We start from the raw sequence: 24275 nt of genomic DNA on the forward strand, positions 1-24275 counted from the left end.
ATTTACCTCTCCATTTAGGAGTGGAATTATTGTCAGCAAAAACATCAGGACTGAGCCATGACTTTACTAAGTGTAGTCAGTGTAAACAAAAAGAGTGCATTCAAAATATTAGGCTTGTGATTACCAATGATGACAGAAGCGTTCATATATTTTTTTAACTTTATTGCAAATTAAAGTAAAGTAGGTTTATAGACATGTTTCCCAAGAAGGATCGTGGACAATTTAGGAAATAGCTGCACAGCTATATATTGCACATAAAGCAGCATTTATTTATTTGTGTTTTATTGATTTATTTATACACATTTATATCTCGTAATGCGCTATAGAAAATCATCTAAATGTAGGCTTCATCTCCTGGGATCAAGAATAAACTATATTTTTAATATTTGTAATCTTGTTTCATTTGTTTAACTGATGAAAATACCGAAGTTTATCTGATTGAACTTTTCGAGACTTTAGAGAGTATCTGCTCCGAGTATAGGCTCGTTCCACAATGCAGCAAACAAAAATAGGGAACTTTAAGCCAGGTTTACTGAAAAATGATCCACTGAACATGTTTTGATAACCGTCCTCCATGAGGATCCACAGAAAAAAACAAAAAACACTGTAATATACATGCCAGCCCAGTGGTTGCAGCATGACTTTATAATAAAATGACACACCTGCACACAATCAAAGGTGCAAACATACAAAAATGACTAACGCACAAATGTGACCCCAAGCCAGTGCTTAAAAAAAAAAAAGAAGTAATTTCAGTCCACATTTTCTCAAACAGAACTCAGGAGTCTGCCATTATTGTTGTCCGACTTCTCGCAATCAATTGTTGTCTTTACCGTAATGCGTATGTTGGTAAAGTCTGTGTTTGCAAAAGACCAGCTTATTCCCAGTTTGCACGACGACAGAAACAGTCAAACTTTCAGTGGTCGGTCAGGCAACCAAATCACCATTGAAGTGTAAACAAATTGACAAAACCCAACAAAAAGTCATCACGTTAAAAATCGCTGATGTGTAAATGTGGTCTTTTATCTCCAGGAATTTTGTCATTTTTCGGTTAGAGCCGAGCCAGCTGTTTCCAGTTTTTATACATAGGTACCCAATAAGCTAACTCAGGACTCATTGATCTCCTCATGTATCTCAATCCAAGTTCGAACCATTACCTTACAGTCCTTAAAATTTCCTTGTTCTGGATCCATTTCAGGCTTTATAAAACTACAAACAACGAAAATGAACAATATTGTGGCGAAACCAAATGAAAATTCTTTTCAAATTAACAGAAAAATCAGAAAACATCAAGACTTGCTGATTGTGTTACAGCCTTGACAAAAGATCTTGGAGAGTTTAAAGAGGACAGGTACCTCAGTATAAAAGTAGGCAGCAAAAAAAACACTAATTCATCTTCGTATCATTGTACACTCTTTGACAAAGCTGGCATGGAGATGTGTGGCTCTGAACACCCTGAAGCTGCTGTATCACCAACAAAGGAAAAATATGTGTAAAAGCATGAAGGATCATTAAAATGAAGGCCATGAATCACATTCAAGATCCTGTAGAGAGCAGATTACGCTTGAAGACAGACAACATTTATGAACTTGTTTCTAAATGTAATGGACATATGTCCAGGACTCTGATAAAGACATTCATGGAACTGTATCGCTCTGCTTTTCTGAGTCTCTATGAGTCTACTCAGAGTGGATGCACAGGTAGGCTCTTTTGTGTTTTCCATAGTAGTAACACGCCTCGTGGAAGTTATTGGACTCAACTACCTCCTTGTAATGGCTGACAGCATGGACCAGGCAGTTTGGGAAGCTCGTGTTCAAAGAGAGAGCCAGTGCCATCATGTTGCCCTTCAGCTTCCTGGCCTCAATCTTCTCCTGGATCTCAGCCTTGTTGATGGGCTTGGGGTCAACACAGAAAGAGACCACCACTTTGATCTTGTTTTTGGTCAAAAAATCAAACCAGTTGGTTCCCCCACTTCCATGGCACTTCTTTCCCGCCAGCCAGTTGAAAAAGAAGATCCTCTCCCTGTTGTTGAAGGCTCGGACGGACCAGTTCACCCAGTCGTATTTCTTAACAAGTGAATCCAGAAGAGTTTGGGTGAACTCTTGGTTGACCGTGCCGGGGTTCTCCTGAAGGATGTGCTCCACGTCCATTTTTGCCTGATCTGGGAATTTCTCTGTACATTCATCCACAGCTGCTTTCATTCGGGTCTCCACGTCCTCCATGCGGCCCTTCCACTTCTTCACCATCTCCTCCCCCACCACCCCTTCTTTGAGGGCCGAGTGGCCCATGACGGCGATGATGCCCACCACAAAGAGCTTCTTCAGCCGGGCGCAAAAATCTTCAACAGCCCTTCTGCTTCTCTGCTCTGTGGTGACGACAGTTTCCAGCATGGGGTCTCCTGCGGTGTTCTCCCCAATGACTGCATTGTAGAGGGCGTCCAAGTTCATGTCGCCGTCTGTGTTCTCGTAATGGTTTAGGAACTTCTCCATCTTCTTCTCTTTGAACTTCGGCTTGGCATTAACAAAGTCCTGGAACTTTTCGTACTGGCTGATCATCTGCGCCTCTCGATCGAAGTTCTGCTTGTTCATTGACGTCCTCTGCAGCTCCAGGGCGATTTTGTCTATCTCGTCCTGGATCCCCTCGAGTTTTTGGTTGACAAGGTCAAACTGCTCCGTCAGGTAGCGTGCCTCTTTGCCCTCTGGATTACTAAGTAACTCAGCAGAAGCAACAAACACAGCCTCCAGGATAGGGTGAAGTTGGCCCACGGTGGATGCAAGCACCTCTGATGCTTGCCCCATGATCTCCACGCCTTTTTCGATTTTGTCCCTGTTCTGCACGATCCAATCTGCCACGTTGTTCATCGTTGTATCGTATATTTCACACTAAATATTCAAGCATGTGTTTCAAAGCCAAAGACTTTGCTGGTGCCTGAAAGCAGAAGAAACATGAAACACTTGTAAAGTTCATTATAGAGCAGGTTTAATACACTTAAGTTGAGGTGCTAGTTTCTTTCAGTTATGTTTGAGAAAGCAAATCCAATCAGCTGACTTTAAGTCGCTTTTTTCCCACAGGACATATTCCTGACAAATAAAACCCCACAATAAAGCAAACAGCAGGTCGTGTCGGCACATGTTGGCATCTAGTTTCATGCCGCACCCTCACAGCTTCAGTTAATGACAGGGACTTTTTTTTTTTTTTAAGCCTTGGTGGCATTTGAAACAAATCCAAAAAGCTCATGAAAGTACACAAACCAGGCACAAGCTCAGCAATTATACAGAACATATAACGAACATCAAACATGGTGTGTGTACTCATGAATTGTGACGTGGAGCATTGTGCAACATTGCAGTACCGGTCCTTTGGGATGTCATTTTTATTGCTCTAACAATAGCCAAGACCCAAAGCAAACACAGATGTTCACAACATGGTCGAAGAGGGGGATTTACGTGGTAATGATAGTATGATTTTCAGTTTAAAAAAAAAAATACAGACAAGAGATGACCTAACTCATGGATTGTTCTCTGGAGGCCATATTCAGCTCTTAGCTAAAGGCACACCCAGGTCTGAGAGAAGAAACCCCCACCAGCGCACTTGTTCAGTAATAAAATTACACTCCTCATTACGGACCCTATGTAATTAAAACACACAACATATCATGTGTTTTTTTTTTGTAAAAAAAAAAAAAAAAAAGACAATGAAATAGTATATAGGCTCACCAATTACTGATGCAGAGATGAGATCAGCGGTGTCATTTTACAGCTTTTCCTGATTCTGAACTAATTGCTTTTTACTTTATTCAGTCACATGCCACCAGTGCCTTTTCAATGTAAAAAAAAAAACAGCTGATGCCAATAACAAAAAAGTGCATCATTCAAAATGTTTAATTACACAACAGAATGAAATTTCATTCTAGAAAAGAGAAAAAGTGAATAAAAATACTTACTTATTAGTTATGTTGCCTTGTGCTTCAAAATATCTCCAACCAAAAAAGAAGTTGTCCTTCTTTTTTTAACACACAAAAGCAAAATATTTTATGATAGAGTTTGAAAAAAAGGCGAGTCCCACAGAGCACTTGATCAAACACTGGTCCACCATTTCAGAGAGAGTTTTTCAGAGCTACAGAGCTTTAATAGAGACTGCATACGTCAGCCCTCAACAAGACCACGTCCCCCAAGGGACTCATTTCTCCCTCTGGCATTTCTGATGAATTTAGGTTTTCACCTATTCTAGAAATAGGGGTCTTCTTTGAACATCCTAAGCTTCCAATGACCTCTAATGAAAAGTTCCTAAAGCTGGAAAAAGAACACTAAACTTGAGCTTTCTTTCTTTCTTTAAAAGGAAAATTAAAAATATGTAAACTTAAAGGTGATGCTGATGAAATATAATTGAATCTGATTTTTTCATGACTTACCTTTCTTGCTAAAAATCCAGTGGGCTAGAGTCCAGTTAATCCGTAGTCCAGCTGTGCCTATGAGCACCAGCCTCCTTGGGATGTATATATAGCCTCTCTCTCTCTCTCTCTCTCTCTCTCTCTCTCTCTCTCTCTCTCTCTCTCTCTCTCTCTCTCTCTCTCTCTCTCCCCCTTTCTCTCTCCCTCTCTCTCCCCTGGTGTCTGTCAGTCTCTCTGTTGTGCACTCCCCCTTTGGAACTCTTCCATCCCGTTCACAGCATTCCTCAGAAACCCACTCAGAGGGATGAGGGGCCGGCACTGACACAGATAACATCCTGTAAACACTCCCCATGCAGGGACACCATGCACCATGGGAGAATAAAAAAACCAAAACTGGTTTCTCCCTGTCTCTGTGTGTGCTTTAGAGGGAGAGAAAGAGAGAGAGAGAGAGAGGGGGAACAAAAAGTGGACCAGTTGCAGTGGGGTTCAGCAAAGCGACCCATGAAGACAAAACCTTTTTTGTTGTCTCTGAAGCCAGGCTGCCATGGCTACTGCTCTGGTTCCTTTAAATACGTGTACGTTTGCTCTTTGCCTGAAGACTGAAATGAGCTAGTTTGCAACATGTTGGAGTTCACAGAAAAGTAACCAAGGCCAAGACTTTATGAAGATATGGTGCTTTAACTTTGTGACTTTACTCTGAATCTGACAATTAGTGATGGAAAGCGATTGGCTGCTGGATTCATGCATTGCAAAACGAGATGACATTTTGCCGTGCAGAGACAGCCCACTCTCAGAATCAGTCCGTCACAGAGCAAGCCAGTGAAAGAGCGTCTGTGTTTCACAGGACACACCATGACAGTCAGAGCTCCCTAACAGCCTTTGTGCTTTACAAAGAAAGCAGTGACACGTGCACCATGTCCAACCAATGAGATTAAACAGCTCGGGCACAGGAAGTGAAGGAGAGGATGTTTGCAGCCAGAGTGATGCAGAGCATGTACGCCACCGCCAAGTTTCTGTGTCGTCCCACTGTCACATCTCACACTTGACATGTTTGTAAGCATCCAAAAGTGGATTGTAGCTTTCGCAGGGACTCAACAGTATGTGGCGTGATGGGTGGTACAGGCTGATGCTGGTAAACACACTGTATAAGGCCTGTACGTGCTGTCACTCAGCTGCAGGACCTCAGTCACTCTCTATCTCTCTTGTCCCGTGTTGTGACTTCCAGAAAAATCTAAATATCTGCAAGAGCTGTTAGGGAGTCTGTAGCTGCAGCATCAATGGAAAGTGTTGAAGTTGCAGCAACGTTTTGCCTCTGCTGTTTATGGTGCCAGTCTCTCCAGGTGGAAACATCAGTGAAATATTTGAGGTAATGAACTCCAGCTGAGTGGAAGAGGGGGGAAAAGCTTTGTGTTCTGTTCGTAAAGCTTTTCCTGTCTGGCTGTACTCAGCTTGCACACCTCAGCATGTTACTGGATGTCTTTCATGGTTTTTGTTTAACAGATATTCTTGAAAATAGCGTCACTTTTTACAAAAAAAAAAACTGTAGTTCCTTAGGTGTCCACTAGAGGCTGGCCCAAAAACACCTGACACTTGTGTTAAATCGTCAATTTTGACAGAAAAAATAAACTTTTCAAACTTGTGTCTGGTGAGGTGAGGAGTCTGCAGTGATGCTACCTGCTTGTTTCCTGACCCTGGATCGGTATAAGTCCTGGATGGGGAGGCAGGTCGCCACCAATGATGTTTTTGTCTGAAGTCCTGAATGTGTAGCATACCTTATCGAAAATCGAATTGTATTGCATCGTTAATAAAAACAAAAAAACAGAACAGGATTCTGCTGACGAATGTATTTCCTTTATATCACACAGTCAGACAAACAGTCTGTAACCATGGTGACTCACTACTTCCGGGTTGTATGCAAACATCAAGAGAGGAGAGACAGAAGTGAAAAGTAACGTGTCAGAGGACCTTTAAACATGTTGAAGACCTGCTCAGACGACGTTACAGCAGACCGAGAGTTGAACAGACTGAACGTTATCAGTCAGAAGACAAACGTCACGCAAACGAGACACTGTGAGAAAAACAGGTGATAGGCGGAGTAACACGTGCTAACTGACATTTTCTTTTATTTGTGTTTCATGGATCCACTCCTCAGTGTTACAGCAGTCAGTGTATCGAAGGATTGCCTCACAAATAGGAAGTAGTTTAGTGGGAAAGACAGTATTAAGTAACCGTCATGTTGGATTTTGGCTGACTCCCATGGGAAAAAATAATGTGGACAGGACTAACAGGTTCTCTTAACACCTGAGTGGTCGAAAACAAAACCGTATAGCGGTTTAATGTTTTCTCAGTTTCTCAGAGATACTGAGGCTCAGGGACAAATAACAGAGTAAACTAATTATGATAATGTGTATTATACATAATGTGACCTTTAAGTTATAGACACCTGTATATCCTGTTTTTAATTCTTTCAAAATGCAAAAGCATTGTTCAATTGTTGAAGAGAACTTTTGTCTGGGAGTGAAAAACAAAAACGGTGCTTGGAGGGGCCCCCAATTAATTTTGCCCAGGGCCCCAACAGATCGCCACTGCTGACATTAAGACACTTATCTCTCACAGGACATATTCCCACTGCTCATTACAATCCGTGTTTAATTTAAACAAACAACATCCCATAGAGTTGATGTATAATATAGGCTCACCGATAACTGCTGCAGTGATGAGATCCATGGTGGGTTTTTTTTCACTAATCGCTTTTACTTTTTTAAAAAAAGTGAATAAAAATACTTACTGATTAGTTATGTTTCCTTGTTCTTCAACAATCTCCAACCAAAATAAGTTATCCTTCTTTTTAAAAAACATTTAAGTGAAATATATTATGATTTTTAAAAAAGGCGAGACCCACAGAACACTCGATCAAACACGGGTCCAACATTTCAGAGTGAGGGTTTTTTTTTTTTTTTTTTTCAGAGCTTTTATAGAGGCCACATACGTCAGCCCTCAACAAGACCACATCCCCCAAGGGACACGTGTCTATCTCATGTCATTCGTCATTTGATGAACTTGAGATTTGAGTTGTGCAATATGGGTCTTCTTTTAATACCCAGTTCCTCAAAGCTTCTCTTTTAATTCACAGTAGACCAGTTTAAATTAGAAAAATGAAAAGCAGAACAATGGACACACAGCGAAAAAGTCCAGTGATGAATGAACTCCCACAGAGTTGATTTCAACATTTTATCTGCAGGTGTCACAGACTCTTTTAATGTCCTTCTTCAGTTTATAAAATGACGTCCCTTTGTGACACATACTGAACATCCTGAAGGGTTTATGCAACAGATCATGTGAATTAGTTTCTCATGATGGCATTTCAAAGATGGCTGTGTGTCAGGTCATATCATGGGACAAAATCAGCACATTTAAAAAAGCTTGTGTTTGTTATTAAATAAATACATATTAAATAGATAATATCAAAACAATTAACAATCCAAATGCTTACATTAACATGTCCTTGAACACATTTGACCTGTTCTGACCAAATTCCTCCAAGAAACTGACAAAACAATTCACCAAAGTATCGTTATGTTGATGTTTATGTCTCATCAGGCCTTGACCTGGAAATAGTCTGGTAAAACCTTCCGGTGAAATCTCTGTCACAGTAAGAGAAAAGTCAACGATCTGCTCAGTTAACGAAGCTGATCTAATAATATTTAATGAACTATATTTTATATTGTTCAATCTAAAGGAAAGTGAATCAAATGTAAACATTAAAAGCATGTTATATTTGTCGAGGGCTTCTGATGAAGCTAAGATTATTTAGAAGAGAGAGGAGTGGAATAACGGAAACTACATTTTGAGGGCTTCTTTCTGTCTTTCTAAAATGGAACCAAAAAAATATGAATATATTTGATCAAGAAGGTAATGGAGACGCTGAAGAAAGTCTCAATCAGAGTAAAAAGAACTCACCTTTCTTGCTGGATATCCAACGGGATAGAGTCCAGCTGTGCTGCAGCACTTTTAGCAAACTCTTTACTCACTTTATTTCCTGCTGATTATCTGTATTTGCATGAGCAACACAAGAACATGAACGTCTTCAAATTACAGCTGCATCAGATACTAAAATCTGTAAAAAAAAAAATGATGAAAACAAAAACAACATTTTACTTTGATTTAATTTCAGTTACATTTATTCGCTTTTCAGACTTAGAAAGCTACCTTATGACAAAATCCAACAACAGAGGTTATATCGTCTGTTCCGTTTATGTCTTCAAGTTGAAATGATGAATGACTTCCCTGCCAGAAGACTATATTGACCTCCTTTTATCTTCTTGACCCTGTCCAGTGTCGAGTGTTTCCTGCTCACCACAAGATGTCTCTTCTGCGCGCAGAGAAAGCTCCCAGCGGCTCATTAGAGAATCTATGCAGCATCTTCTGGAGAGAGATTGCGCTTATAAATGTCAGTATCAATCATTTAGAGATACGAAAAAAGCCCAGCGTCAAAGATCTGTGCAGCTTTGTTTCGAATGAGCATTATAATGCAGAGACAAAGGTGATTGATAAAGACATTTTATTTCATGTATATCCACTCCTAAGGATTACATCAGTGTGTCGGAGGATTGCTTCACAAGTAGAAAGTTGTTAGCAGGGCCTGCAGGATTTAGTAACCGTCATTCTGGATTTTGTCTGACTCCCATGGGAAAAGTAAATGTGGGCAGGACCGACCACATGCTCTCTGGCTACAGCTGAAGAGTAAGAAATGATGTGTTAGAGTGATGCAATGTGTTCTGGATTGTGGGATACTGCCAAAGGCTAACAGAAGTTCACAGTTCTTTATCAAATGTTCTCCTTCAGGCATAGAATAAGGCCTGCAGGACTCTGAAACGACCATGTGGAGTTTAAACTCCTCAACTACCTGTTTACATGTCAAAAAACGTTAGAAATCCTGCAGCCCGCGGGATGGAAGGCGTAATCATTTTTGAAATTTGATGAACCACAGCTAATGTAGCAAATCACACAAGAGTCATTCTTACTTGCAGCAGGACAGTTTGTAACCCGAAGAGTTGATTGGCTTCAGAGGGGGTTCTGCCCTCGCCTCAGGGTGACTGCTCTGCCCCCTCCTCATTTACGCGTTTCTCAGAGATAAGAGGGAACACACATTCCAGGAGACAAAAGAAGAATGCCTGCAGCTTCGGTCACAGTTTACCATGTTCTTAAAGTGACCTGTACTGAGGTTAACTTGACGACTCTACCTCAAAGCTATCGGCTGGTAGCGATCCTGACTGCCAGTGCACTCAGGTAAGAGGGCGTGTCTCGCTGAGTAGACATGGAGCCGTTGTCCCTAGTCTTTTACAGTTGTGTTTACTGACTTGCCGTCCTTTTGTACACTGTACAGGTTTGCTTGTTTTGCGTTGCCCTCGACTGACTCCTTCCTGATCGTGTCCCGTGTGGTTTGTTGGGACCTGTGTGAGCTACACTTTCATCCTGACAGTCTTCCTCATCGTTTAATCTGAACCTCCATCATCATGTATGGCCTGAGGAGTCCATTCCTCCTCATCTTTTCCTGACTGCTCCACGTCCATTATCATGCCGATGACATTTTTAATGTACTTTATTTTTCTCTCTTCTTCCTCTATTCTTTTTTAAATCTAAAAATACACACAGAACAAATTGGTCAATATAGCAGAGCGATTATCATTTGAAAGAAATTGTTATTGTTTTTTTTCATTCATTAATTAGATATATTCAATCATATATATATATATATATATACCCTAAATTTCCTGAGGGAGTCATCCCAAAGGATCAATAAAGTTTAGTCTAAGTCTAAGTCTAACATAGTGTGTTCATATTGTGGCATGGTGTAGAGTATACAGTATTACATGTGAAATGACCATTTAAGGATAAAGAACCTCAAATGTCTTTTTTTTTGGTCATGAGTTGAATCAACTCTGAGCGTCAGCACACACTCTGTGCAGTTTGGGTTGAGAGGTGGTGTTTTCCAGTCTGAGTACAGCCAGCCCCTTCCACTTCCTCTCTCCAGATGTTTCCAGGTCAGAGACAACATGGTGTTCAGAGTCAGACTAAAACCTCACCCGGGGTAAAGAAGGCACAGGAGGGCAGGGCTGCAGGGAAAGTGCTTCCTCAGTCCTCACTTCAAGGCCTCTTTTTATCATGGGAACAAAAGTGACGGACCTGCTGTCACTTCCTCTCTGCTGACTGTTCACTTCTTATCTTCTGTTGAAACTCGACCAGTGGGTCCAAAGTACTGTTTAAATGACGACACTTGAAACCTTTAGGTAATTTTGAGAGTAAATGATCCTTTTTTTAAGCTTGAATGTGCTTAGGAGTAATTTGATGGAAGAAAACATCATTACAATAAATTTCTAAAAAAAAAAAAAAAAAAATTTAGGACATATCAACACAGGAGCATGCTACCAACAGGGATCACTTGAACTGTTATCATAGACCGACACTTTCTTACTTATCTCTACCGCCCACTCATTTTATTGAATTGCTGTGTTGAGTTTACTAACACCTGAACTCTGACCAGCTGGAGTCACACATCAATGATCTGTCCAACAGCGACACACAACCTCGATACAAGCACATCTGTCACACACACACACGCACACACACGCACACACACACACACACACACACACACACACACACACACACACACACACACACACATACACACACACACACACACACACACAGATCAATAAAAACTGGGCTTAGATCTGAGGAAACAGATAAAGGTTGAGTATCTGGAAGAAGGCGGGGTATTGATCGTAGACAAATTCCACCGAGAGTCAAACCACCTTTATACCCCATGGAAAGAAGAAATCCAATAAGTCTTATTGGTAGACATTAACTTTAATCATGTTGTTGTTCTGCTTATTTACAAAAGGCCTCCGAAATGAGCCCGTTTGTACCCATTTGAAATAAAAAGTAAAAAAATACTACAGAGGTTAATTTAATTCCTTCCCTTACGTTTCCTTTATTTTTTAGAAAGCAACCTAGGAAATGTTTCACAGAGCTGCCAGCAGAGACGGTCTGCGGTAATTGCAGAAAAAGAAACGTGAACCTTTTGAAGGAATATGGACAATGCAGGATGTAGCATGTGCAGACTGCTAGGACCAAAATAAAGGGGGATTAAGGCAGGCGATTGAACGTGTTCTACAAACCAGATCAATAAAGCAATTACAGCTGTAATTCATTAATGCGTTTGTGGACAGACAAATCAGCCTGGGGGACTATTTATACCCCCCTTCCTGAGGAGCAAACTCCCCCAAGCTGACTAAATGTTGAGGTTACACATCATCGTCCTCCTGCCTCCTACTAAAATTGTAGCGTTGCTTTTTTTTTAGGAAACCACACAGTGGTAGTTACAGAGTGAACGCCAACACAAAAATGTAACTGTGAACAACTATAGTAGTCATTGGTTACAACCAGAGACGGTGTAAAATGATGGATAATATAGCAGAAAAGTGAAGCCACACCAGGTCCATCCCTGGTCTATGCTTAATACCTGTCTTTGCTTGGTTAGTCCGAACTTGAGGGACCAAAATATGTGTAAATCATCGAGTGGGAAACAAGATTTTACAACAGGTTTTTTTGGCTAATTTTTTTCCCCCATCTCATAGTTTTATTTTATTTTGTATGTATGCTTTATTCAACCAGGTAATTAACCAATTAAGATCAAGATCTCTTTCACACGGGTGACCTGGCCAAGAGGGCAGCAGCACACGTCATAATAAACAGATGATTAAGAAACATTTTCTTTTGGTATATAATATACACATTATCCAAGCATAATGCATAAAGTCAGATTCATGGGGTTTGGTTTCCTAACGTAAACAAAAGTGCTTAAAAAGTTACACAAACCGAAGCACATGAGTCAACCCAGGTTTTAACATCAAAGTCCCTGACTGGACTGGATTGTGGCTTTGTGCACCCACAGTCCTCTCAGCGAGCTCTCCATGTTTCAGACTGAAGGGGCGCTGTGCGAGTATTTCCCTCCAGGCTTTAAATTATTACGTCCTGCCCTTCATCTGATCCTCTGTTTGTTGATGTTCATGTTCTCATGAGGATTTGTTTCAGACTGTGATAGATTAACTCCCTGAAGGAGTGATGCAGCGTTTCCTGGTCATCCACTCATTCATTTCCTCTTTCTCACGCTTTTACTCAGTCCTCCTTTGGGGTCATTATTTATAAATCACCTCCCCTCTTTAGGCCAAAACTTAAGCCTACAAGCCTGTTACTGATAAAACTAAAAAGAGTGTGTTTTCTCCTATTATTCCTGTTATTTGCTGCTTTTAGAGATTGACGCCAGAAACACAAGACATTTAATTCTCATTAACAGTCTGCAAACTGTTATTTATTACGTCCTGATTAATACAATGTGTGAAATGTTTTCTTTTCTCTTTCAGAACACAGAGGAGTTGTTTCTGAAGAAACAATTATCGTATGAGAGAAGAAAAGCAGACAAGAAAAGAGCTTTAAAGACTACAAATGAGGAAAAACAGATGGGCGAGCAGCAGTGAAAAAAGGAGTGAGGTAGGTAAAGGTCAGGGTGAAGGAGGAAACACATTAATATTCTGAGATTCTTCAGTGATAATGATATATGTGTGATCGTGTGTGTGTGTGAGTATTCAGCAGTTTACTACAACAGCACTGGGGGGATTGGAGAGAGGCAACATGGGGCCTTGAAAAAGGAGAGCAGACATCGATGTCATCCAAGGAGAAAAGGAAGAGATGGAAAACATGAGGGAAACTTCGAGGCGCTGCAGATGGCTGAGACATGTGTTTACCATCCAGTGGAATTAAAAGCACTGCTGACGGATGGATTCCTAACACATTTGTGACACAGGCAGACACATGACGGCCCTCTACACCTCAGCAGGTAAAAGTGATCCTAAAGACAAGATCAGGAACTTATTAGTATCTACTTACATACACAAATAAGAGGCAGTGCATGACCTAACAGGAAGAATGCGAAAGTGGTAGATGCTGATGCTGTTACGTCACGTTAACTCGAGTTTTTTAAATGCAACCAAAGTTTTTTTATATATTTATATTTAATTAAGTCTTAATAAAAATCATCCTTGTGTTTAATTTTCTTCTTGTGGCTTTGTGATGTCTATGTGCTTTTTGTTTTGAACTTCTATTTTTTAGACACTGTACCTTTTAAGAGCCTTAACCTGTGATGTGATTATTTCTCATTGGCTAATTGACATATTTGTTTTGTACATAAAGACTGTTTTATTGCATATCTGTAAAATCCACCAGTGGAAGGCGTTGTACTCAACATGACTCCAGGAAATAATTTCTAAAAGTTATTTTTCACCTTAACGTCTTCAGTTAGTCCGCTAATTATTTCACTAGAGTAAACAAAACACTCTTTCTTCTTGGTCACTTGGTGGCGGCCATGTTAGAAGACCTCAGCTCTGTGCTTCTGAACACCTGGCTACGAGGTAAGACTCTCTGAAAGTCAAATCTGAGACAATGTCTGCTTACATAGAAGCTTAGCAGCTAGCTGAGTACCAACACCTGATCCATTTCACCAGAGGCAATGTTAGCAAGCAAGCTAGCCAAAGAAGCTAACAGCTTTTTCCATGATCCATACATAGAGTGAAATGGTCCTTTCTTGTTGCATATTACTAATACAACTAATACTGCAGACATAGTTCACTACATGACAAACTTTAAAGTATGTGGAATAATGAAATCAGTTTTTATCCTTAAATGTCACCTCAACATGATGCTAATACTGTAGTCTATAAACTAAAGCCTCATATGGTTGTGTCGTAGCTGGACGCCATCCCTGCTTACTGGTCTGTTCAGAAAATATGAGCATAAAGATTCTGTTCTGTATTCTGAGTTTTCGTCAGTCTGTTTTTTTGCAAAGTGGGAGCTTCAGAGTTCTGGGTTCGGACCAGCAGCCAGTGTGTCACTGAACAAATGTTTTAATGCTTTTTATGGGATTAGTCCACTCAGAGAGCAGCAGGCCGGTCGATGGTCCACTCGGGCTGATGGGTAATAGCATTATCCTGTGCGGGCCGGACGGACAGACCTATCTTACCATTGATCGTCTCTTCCCTCCAGGGGCCCTCTGACGCTCGCCTCCATCCACTGTTTCATTTGTTTATGAAATATTGATATTGGCTGCTATCTCCAGTTGGAGACGAGGAGATTCAGCTTGATGGAAGGAGGGCGTGTGGGGCGATGGGAGACGTTTAGTTTGAGGTTGTTTTTTTTTTTTTTTTTGTGAACTGAAAGTCTTTTTTTTGCTGGGAGGATACAAAATCAGTTTATTACTTCTGCAATTGTTTCATGATAGATTTTCTATTCCCTAAATTAATAAAAAAAACTTTATTGAGTCACAGCCCAAAGCCTCAGAAGAGGAAGGGGAAACATCTGTCTCTGATCACCAGAAATTCTCTAGTAAATGGAAAAAAAAATCCAGCATAGTCATAAAATTTCATAATCACTCAAACTTCACTTTCACTTTGTAACAAAGCAAAAAACAAACAAACCCAAAATATGTTCATTGTTGCAGACTTTCTTTGCAACAATGCTCCAAAATTATTTCTTTCTTTGTTTGGTAAAGCACCTCTAAAAACAGATCTTTACAAAGAGCTTTGACCAAGAGAGAAAATGCAGGAAAAAAACTAAATCAACGTTCAAGAGTAGGGCAAAAGGCCAGCAAGCTTAAAAGGCTGAATCTTAAAATCAATTCAGAAAGGGAGCCAGTGGAGGGAAGTGGGGATAAGAGGGAAGTGATGTCAGCTGAAGAACCAGAGTAGCAGTGTGGCGTGAGTGTCATTCTGTTTTAAAGACGTTTGCCAACAGATGTGTTTGTTAATAGCGCCCTCTGTCTGCAAACCTCCTCTGGTACCATCCCTTCATCTGATGCGTCCCCTTTCTTCCAGAACACCTTTCTTTAATCTTCACTCAACCACAAAACAAGCAAACTGTGGCTCCTGCGGCACAGGATGGATGCAGGGGATCTGGTCAGTGAACAGAGGCTTCAGCCTTCCTCTAATGACAGTCAGGATTGACGGGCTGCCACAGCTACAGCCTTTTATGCAGGGGAAGAGCCTCCTGGATCAATAGTTGTTACCTAGGCAAAGCCCTCACAACCACTAATGAATCCTCTGGCTTACAGTGCAGGCTGCTGCTGCTGATCTCTACACAGGAGAGAAACCTTGGAAATACTGACCACGCATTGTTAAACTAGTGAACACTACTCCCTGAAGATGTTGGCTGGGTTTATTTAAAAGACAGAAATAATGAGATTAGAAGAGGAGATAAGTGCTGGCTTCTTTGCTAACAATGCAGCAGCCAGTAGGTCCTCCTTCTAACTTTAGATTCTGGTCTTGAATGGTCTGGATTTGTTTGGACCAGAGAGGGTAGCTGGTTTTTAAGGCACCCTCTCATGGCTGTTTTGGATGCCCCTCCGTTTGTCAGGTAAATGGCAAAGCAACAGGTGCTGCAGTGATGGAAGAGGGCAGTGGAACTGCTTCAGATGGAAGTGATTGTACCCGACCTAAAAAGCCTCTGCAGAAAGCTGCTCAAACTAGAATCAATGTTGGAGATGCTTTTGAAAAATGGAGAGAGGTTAGAGCTCTCTTTAATATTCTGAATTTCGACTGCGGTACCTCAAACACCAGATGTCAAAGTCACATATGGCTCCTTTAATGTAAGTGTGACACACTGAAATGTGTTGTCACATTTTGGTTATGGTGTTTGGTGCTTTGTATAAATGTTACACAAACGAATCGTTTCTGTTTTTGTTAAAGATTTTCTTTTGAAGTCATTTCTGTTTAACCACAAGGGGGCAGCACTTCCCCTGCTGAGCGTGCTGTGTGTTGTTGCTATGGTTACAGCGCTCCGCTTCAGTCTGACAGAAGCGAGAGACTCAACAACAGCAGCCGACTCAATCTGTGTTTTGTCTACTCCAGGTCAGTAGTTTAAAAAGTCATTTTAAACTGTTGTTTAAATTGTTTTGTTGGTGTTATGATACGTTGTAAAGATTAGTTATGTTTAAAGAGCGTTAACAGATAAGAGAGCTAGCAGCTCGTGCGTGACCGTTAATTTCCGTTTTAATACTTTGTGACTTTTTGTTGGTTAAAACCACTCGTTGTACAGTTAAATGTTCAATATTATGTGTTTATCTAGTAGTTGCCAGTTAACATGGGCTTTGCCCATTTATAATGTTGCAGTTGCAAAATAATAATTTAGATAATTTGACTTTATGCTTGTGTATGGGTATGGTATTGGATATGTTGTATTGTAAATTTGTGTTTAAATTGCACATGAGAATAACTAACATGTATCTTAGTATGTTTTTGAATCTAAACATTTGTTTAAATAAACAGTCTGACAGAAGCGAGAGACGCAACAACAGCAGCCTACTCAATCTGTGTTTTATCTTCTCTAGACACATTAAGCTGTGCACAGGTACAGTCCTGTACCTGTTACATAAGTATAATATAAGGTGAAAAGGTCTATTATCAGACAGCAGGTGCAGGTGTATCAACATCCCGTTTCTGCTTTTTGTCTGATGCATTGTGTTGTGACATTTCATTGGTCTTTTCTCTTGACTGGTTCTGTGGTGCGTTCAAAGACAGACCTGTCGTCTGACACGCCCATCTCTCTGTCTGCAGTTTTAACGGAGGATTAAAGTCCTTATATTTCAGAGGAAGTGAAGTGAGATAGTCATCCGTCTGGGACTTCTAATTATAAAAAGCTTTGTTAGCAGGTGCAGCATCCTGAAGCATTTAGACACTGACACATGGTCTTTCATGTTTTGTGTTGAAGCTCCACAGTCCCCTGTGTGTTGAGAACTGTAGCTCAGAAAGAAGTGAGACTCTGGATGATCAAGCATCAAACATTTACCGAGCTCAGTTCTCTGTTTTTAAAAAAAAAAATTTTTTTATAGTTTGCATCTTGTTTGGTGTGATCAGTTGTGGTTAATCCTCAGTTTTATGATCTCAATGAACATTACTGTCGAGCTTCTCGTTGTATTGCTTTTTGTCATTTATGTTGAGTTTTATTGAATTTAAAGACACTCTCCTCCGTTCAATGATTTCATTTGTGGCATCAGTTCACTTGCAGCACAATTGTCCATGTACAAATGAACATAGGAGGAATAACCAAGTAAAACGTAACCACCTTAAATAAGAAACAGCATCAGAACACAAGCAACAAGTTAAATCTTAGACCTTTTTGTGTAGCATTTATAATTTGAATTCTGGTAGAATTAAGATATATTTTCCCATCTGGACGAAATATCTCTTGTAGAATTAATTTTTAATTTCTTACTTTTAAAAAGTGCAGCTCAAACTTGTATCTATCATCAGCACAGCAGTCGTTTTTCTTTGCACACAGAGACCGATAAGTCTGCTTCCTCCTGCACTGTGCCGTTTTAAACAGATAACACTTGATTCATTCTGACAGGTCTGATTTACGTCAGAGGAGCCGAGCAGCTAAAGACCCTGCAGATCCACTGAGATATGAAGCGATGGCTGTCTCCGCCTGCGCTGCACCTCCACTGTGCATTATGAGCGATCCGTTCCTGCTAAGACCAGCACTTTGCTGCTCGTCTGCAGGGTATTAGCTCAGCCGAAGGTTATTCATAGACTATCAAACCGGCCGTGCGGTCAGGAAACGCTGACTTATGTGTAAATATCCATTAAATTAGCCCGAGTCCTTGTTGCTGAGGTTGCTTATTTTAATGGTTACAGACACGAGCAGTGCTGCGTAAGTCACTTTAGTACAAGAAATGAGAGGCAGATATTAGATTAGAGTTGTTTACACTTCTATTAGACATTTGTATTCTGTCACTCACTGTCAGAAAGTGTAAAGATTATGCAGGACATGGATCATGCACTGGTTTTATTGGGAATATTTCGTCTGAACATAAAAGCTGACTGGTCTCGTGAAATTACAAATAATCATCGTCTTCATGTACATGAATGCAAACTTTCCTCCTTTGACAGCAATCTCTGTGACATTTAGAAAAGTGTTGCATTTGGTGTGATGGTTTTCACCTCTTTTAAAAAATCTTTTAAAGCCCAGAGAGCCCAAATATTTCAAATTCATATCGTAAGATCACAGTGGTCTGTTAGAAATAAAAGCAGAGATGCATCCTGCATCGACACATTAGTATAAAATAATGCATCACAATCGTGTGGGAAGTGCAAAACAACACAGCATTTATCGTTAATGAATAAAATTGCACAAATACAGATCACATGGCTTCTCATTCAGGCTGAAGCGACACCATCGGTTATGTAATCACAGCTCTGGTTAGCAGTGGGGGGCTCCTCTCGTTTTTTGGTCTGAGGGGTTTGAATGTGTTTAAAACACAAGGCACATTGTCGCGACTCCGCTGCCAAACTCCGAGCCTTTTTTGTTCTTCACGCCTGAAAGAGAAACCTCGGTCGTCCTGTCAGAGTTATGTAGGCCAGCCTGCTGAGCAGAGACAAAATGGGAGCACAGCTCAGGATGCAGCCTCAGCAGAAGCTGCTCCTCATGCAGGAGGCTGGATTATTAGAGCTGAGGTAAAAGCACAAACACTTTACATGATAAAGTTACAAAGAAAGCTGGTTGGTCAGGGAGGGTACACACAGACAGAAACACGGTTAACAACATGCAAACAGTGAATGAAACATGAAATCAAAGTACATGAAATGTCTTCACGTAAATGATCTGCTGCGTGTAAAGTTGGCTCGGGACTTTTAAAGTGCAGTGAGCATTTAAACAATATCTAATGTAAAGCTTCAGCAGGCGATTCACCAATCGGACTCGTTCTCTGACATCAGGAAGTGAACTCAGAGGATCCGCTGATCTTTCTCTTTTAGCTTTTACCTTTTTAAATATTTATACCTCACTGCATCAATCTCATCTGCACCGTTCTACTTTATACCTGAAAACCATAAAGATCCCTGCTGCATGAGTTCTATTGGCATGACTATAGTGAGAAAATAATTTTTAACAAAGGATGTCGTGTGGCATGTAAATCAGTCAGGAAATGCATGCACATGGAATGATTTGTTTTGACTAGGCTATCAAAATCTTGGCGATACTTGGTTTCAGTACTGACAGATTTTCATTTATCGTTCAGATTGAGGCAATTTTTAGATTCTTAATTTCTGTCTTTATTAAGGAAAAACTATGAACTAAAATTTTGAGAACATACTTTCAGCAGGACAAACTCGACGAGTCGTTCTCAGCTTCACTCTGAGTGCACACACACCGCCACATTCTTGTGTCTCTCCCAGTAGTGACAGTCTTCTGGAAAGCTCCACGCAGCTGCAGACTCCTTGTGGCGACTGACGGCGTGAACGACAAACCCACACAGTTGCTTCTCCAGCACCTCCACCGCTTCGGGGGCCTTCCCCTTCTTCCCCGGGCCCTCCATCACCTGCCGGATGAAGTCTCGTGGCACCGGTTGAGGTTTGGAGCTGAACGACACCACCAGGTTTATGTTGTTCACCTGGAGAACCTCAAACCAGTTCTGACCAGCCACGTGATGAAAATGCTCCCCCGCTCGCCAGTTCCGATACGTGCTGCCTGAGTGGTTGATGAGCCTCACTGACCAGTTGACCCAATCGTACTTTTTCACCAAGAACTCCAGAATCTGCTGAGTCGTATCCTGCAGGTTCTCCTCTTGCTTTTCCTGCAGGATGCGCTGGGAATCTAACTTTGCTTGCTCCGCGAACCCAGCGACACAGGACTCGATGGTCGTCTTCATCCTCGACTCAACTTCTTCAATTTTGCTACTCCACTCTCGGATCTTCTCCTCTTCTTCGTCTTGGCCCTGCGTCAAGGCACTGTGTCCGAGCAGGGCGATCAGACCCAGACAAAAGAGCTCCTTCATCCGGACACAGAAATCTTCCAGGAGGCGACGGTTCCTCGCTACATATCTGCAAAAAAAGAAACCACTTGCATGTACATTTAAGAAGTCAAAGTGATGCTCATTTCCACAGAAATCTGCAGTGATCATGAAGTCATAGACATAAAAGCTGCAAGGATTACCGGATCAGTCTCTTCCCTAGACTTGTCAGGAAGAACACTCATAATCTCCATTAAGTATCTTAACGCCTGTTACCTCTGCGACTGAGTTGGTGTCATTCTCAGCAAATGGAGGAACTATTCCAACATTTTTCCGAGTGCTACTTTTGAAGGTTAAGGAGGCAGGTTGAGATTTTGCTTTAAAGAATTCTACATAAGCATGTTAAGGACACGATTGGCAAAGAGATAAGGTGTATGCTTCGTCCACAGGGGTCGCAGAAAACAACATAAAACAAAAGCTCCTCATGACTTGATCTGCTGACTGCTTGTCGTGAGTCTCCTGTTAGAGAGGTAGAGAGCAGAAAATACCTTCTGCACTTGAGTTAGAATCAAAAGGAAAAAAATCTTTGGTATGAAAAGACAACATGGATGACACGGATGAACAAGTGAGATGAAAACGTACCTTTCCACCACGTCTAAGATGGACTCTCCGAAGCTGTTGGTCCCCATCAGAGCATCATACAGCACAAACAGATTCTTCTCTCCTCCTGTTTTGGAAAAATGCTCCAGAAAAAGTCTGGTCTTCACCTCCCTAAACTGTTGTTTGGCCTCCAAGATGTCCATGTATTTCCGAAACTGGTTCCTGATGTTCTCCTCCACAGAGAAGTACTGCGAATCCAGTCTCCCCTTTTTGATCTCACAATCGATGTCATCCAGCTGCGCCGAGAGAACGTCCAGCTTGTTCCTCACTGTTAGGAATTGCTCTTTGACGTAGAAGACCTCTTTGCTCAGCACGTTGTCCAAGGCGAGGCGGAGAACCGGAGCGGCTGCCTCACAGAGGGGAAAGAGCTCGCCCACAGCGCTGGCCAACACCTCGGCCCCCTTCTCGAACATGTCCATCGCCGCCTCGATGGCCTCCTTCTTCTGGGCTACGACGCGCTCCAATGGACTGGACATGTTCTGAGGGAGGACAACATGTGGAGATGAATACTTGAAAGGAAATATACAATGTAAACTTAAAATGAGTTATGACCATTATCATCCAGCACTTTGGTTGTTCACACACTTTGCTTATCAAACCTTTAAATGAAGCTTCGTCACTGCACAGGTTGATTGGCTCCAGAAGTTTCAGGAAGTTAGGAAAAAGAGTGATTCATCCCTTTTTAAAATGACAGGATTGTTTCATTTGCAGATTTTAGAGAGTCGAGGGTACATTGTGTTGTGTTTTCACAAAAGAAGAGACAAGATTAGATAAAACATGAGGGAGGAATTCTGAATGTTAATTTTATTTATTTTTTTACTTAATTCTCTTAAGACTCCTTAAATCGACACTGCAACCTATTTGAAGGGCCATCAAATGGGTGGACACCTAATCTGGAGCATTATCATCTACATTTATAAAAAAATAATATCCATGGCGCCAAATGTTTTTAGGAAGTTATTTTGAACTAAAGAGGAATAAAGCTAGATGCTTTTCCTATAGTCTTGGTCTACGTTTCCTCGTGAACGGGAAACTTGAAGCACATCATAATTTGAACATGAGAGTCTATTTCCTTAAAGATCATAAAACACAAAGATGAGTAAATGTCTGTGTATCTCCGAGCGGATACATCAAATGGATTAATCAAGAGACAATCAGCAACACTTAACGACTGAGAAAATGATTTAAGTTTGTTTGTTTTGTTTTTTGACTCATCTTTTCTCCAAATGTGATTTGAAAAGTTCTCTAATCTTCTGTGATCAGACTCTTGGAGGTTATTTGGAAATAACATGACAGCAAAAAGAGGAACTATGAGTTAAGAGCTTAAACCTGCCATAGGCACCATATTCTGATCCGAATTGTTTTATATTAGTCAATCTCTTCATGCAGGATTACAATAATTTATTATATAAAACCTGCAGTGTGAAATCCAGTGATCCACATATAAATGATATAAGACAATAAATATTTCTGGCTCAAATGTGGGGCTTTAAAATAAGAGTTCAACTCTTTACCTTGAACCTGTCTGCTCTGAAATGATGACACACACACAGAGGTCTTAGAAAAGTTGCAGGTAATGATGTCATACAAACAAAATGGGAGCCGGAGACACTTAGAGCAGAAAACGACACAGCTGCCCTTGAGTCTGCACATGACTCAAGTGAGTGCAGAGCAGACCAAGGCCTAACCTTGTTTATCTCCTTTCATCCCTGCGCACTACCTGACACACATGCATAACCGAGACCTCTGAGTTCACATGATGTAGAAATGGATGGAGACCAGCTGCTGCGTCACCGAAGGCATCCACACAACATACCAACATTTGTTTAGCTTTTACACGAATTTGCGTCACTATTTTATACATGTAGCATTTACCGAGGAGAGAAAAAGAAAAATCGGACTTCAAATTAATGAACTAAAACCATCTGACACCCTTTAAGAAATATAGCACTGAAGAACATGTCCAAACTGCACCATCTTGAACTGTCAATGAAAAATGCGCAACGGCATCCTCTTTTACGCACAGATCCCATGAGATCATCAGACACACCTTACAGCACAGTCAGCCCATCTCGTGGAGAATAATAACATCCATTATCACATGTATACAATAACTGCGTTTATCTGTACCTCAGTGAAATGACTCTGCTGCTCCTTCAAGCCTGATAAGCTCCGACAGCTGCAAACAAGTTTGTTTTTTTCTCCTTCAAGTTTGAGAAAATTCCCACGTTTCTCTCTCCCACTGTGGAGCTGAGGAGGGGTCCAAAACAGGATCGAGAGAGGAAGAAGATGCGCATTCAATGTCTGCAAAAGAGAGAGAGAAGAGGAGGAGGAGGAGAGAGAGACAGAAAGACAGACAGCGCGCAAACTGCGGGAGCTGAAATATGTGTGCGGCTCCATTTTGCTCTCAGTCTTCACCAAGAAAGGACGTGTCAGACTCACCAACAAAAAGGACATGTCTTTACGCATCTTACCTCTTTGTTTTCCCCAAAAAATAACGTTTACTACCATTTTTTTTCTTTTTAAGACGGCTGGATCTTATTTTGGAGTAGCTAAAGATCTTGTGGAGCAGCTCTGAAATTTCTGACGTTAATGCCAAATGATCCAGGGAAAGGTGAGACAATCTTAAATAGTTTTTTTTGTGTCCTGATGTCAGATTTCATCATATTTTATTCAAATTCCACAAACACTTGTGGACTCATTATACATCCTGTACACACACAGGTGTGATTACAAAACACAGCATGGACATTTAAATGTGTAATAACATTCAGAACCTTTTAGATGCATCGGGATGTTGATGTAAGTGACCGTTTATTTATAACTGCAGATGAAAACAGATGCATCCGATTAAAACGCACATTTAAAGTCGTGTTAAACACAACAATGTCTTTTTTTCTGATCAAATAAGTCCTCACATCTCATCCGCGCGCACACGACGCGCCCTGTGAGCGCACGAGCTGAGCTTCCCCCAGCGAAATAAGAAATCATTACGCAAATCCTCCAAACAATGTAGGGCTTAACGTCATTAATCCAGATCACTCTTTGATTTATACCAATGACTGTTATCTGATTTTCTCAAACAATTTGGGGTTTCTTCAGGTGAAAATGGATTCTGAAAAATGAGCTCGTGTCATGCAGAGAAAACGAGCTCCATCACATGATAAACGAGCTGCGTCGGCGTCTCACACAGACTCGTCGTGCATTATTCTGCTGAGCAGGTAAGAACCTCAAATCTTTGTCTCTCAGTAATCTGCTTTTCAGGAGCTTACAATGCACATTTTCCTGTTTTGGTTCCCAACTCTGAGCTGAGAGTCAAACCTGTTCAGCTGGAAAATGATGCATGAGGGCCATACCAGAGGGACTTAACCTCGTGCCTATTTT

The 24275-nt window shown here is 41.0% G+C and overlaps 3 protein-coding genes and 1 long non-coding RNA gene across 14 annotated transcripts in view; 1 reads left to right on the top strand and 3 right to left on the bottom strand.

Annotated features, from left to right (window-relative positions):
• Positions 1-145: 145 nt before the first annotated feature.
• Positions 146-4607, bottom strand: rpz5 (rapunzel 5). Of its 3 annotated transcripts, XM_079343103.1 has the most exons (3): positions 4412-4607; positions 3944-4002; positions 146-2928 (listed from the first exon to the last, which is right to left on the bottom strand). In XM_079343103.1, exon 3 carries the CDS (start codon positions 2859-2861, stop codon positions 1680-1682), a length of 1182 nt encoding a protein of 393 aa, XP_079199229.1. In that variant the 5' UTR covers positions 2862-2928; positions 3944-4002; positions 4412-4607; the 3' UTR covers positions 146-1679. The 3 variants fall into 3 exon arrangements, with proteins under 3 accessions (XP_079199229.1, XP_079199228.1, XP_079199230.1); XM_079343102.1 differs by lacking the exon at positions 3944-4002 and having other exon boundaries at positions 4412-4606; XM_079343104.1 differs by lacking the exons at positions 3944-4002; positions 4412-4607 and adding an exon at positions 3717-3860.
• A 7956-nt stretch (positions 4608-12563) lies between these two features.
• Positions 12564-24275, bottom strand: part of sv2a (synaptic vesicle glycoprotein 2A) — a 215272-nt gene continuing 203560 nt past the window's right edge. The window contains exon 14 of the transcript XR_013778993.1: positions 12564-12573. The gene's annotated coding sequence lies outside the window, so the exon portion shown is untranslated. The remainder of the gene's footprint in view (positions 12574-24275) is intronic.
• The window catches only part of LOC306823420, a 42528-nt gene continuing 34315 nt past the window's right edge, over positions 16063-24275 (top strand). The window contains exons 1-4 of one of the 8 annotated variants that reach the window (XR_013779001.1): positions 23421-23505; positions 23616-23693; positions 23803-23903; positions 23994-24112. This is a non-coding gene — a long non-coding RNA (uncharacterized lncRNA). Of the gene's footprint in view, positions 16354-16836; positions 18076-22067; positions 23506-23615; positions 23694-23802; positions 23904-23993; positions 24113-24275 lie in introns of those variants that run through there. The other 7 variants (XR_013778994.1, XR_013778995.1, XR_013778996.1 and 4 more) reach the window with 7 other exon arrangements.
• Positions 18593-23402, bottom strand: rpz6 (rapunzel 6; the record flags this gene model as incomplete). Of its 2 annotated transcripts, XM_079342917.1 has the most annotated exons (3): positions 18593-20322; positions 20874-21370; positions 23022-23402. In XM_079342917.1, 3 exons carry the CDS (start codon positions 23400-23402, stop codon positions 19632-19634), a joined length of 1569 nt encoding a protein of 522 aa, XP_079199043.1. In that variant the 3' UTR covers positions 18593-19631. The 2 variants fall into 2 exon arrangements, with proteins under 2 accessions (XP_079199043.1, XP_079199044.1); XM_079342918.1 differs by lacking the exon at positions 23022-23402 and having other exon boundaries at positions 20874-21607.

This window comes from Symphodus melops (assembly GCF_947650265.1).
Source record: "Symphodus melops genome assembly, chromosome: 5".
Taxonomy (NCBI): domain Eukaryota; kingdom Metazoa; phylum Chordata; class Actinopteri; order Labriformes; family Labridae; genus Symphodus; species Symphodus melops.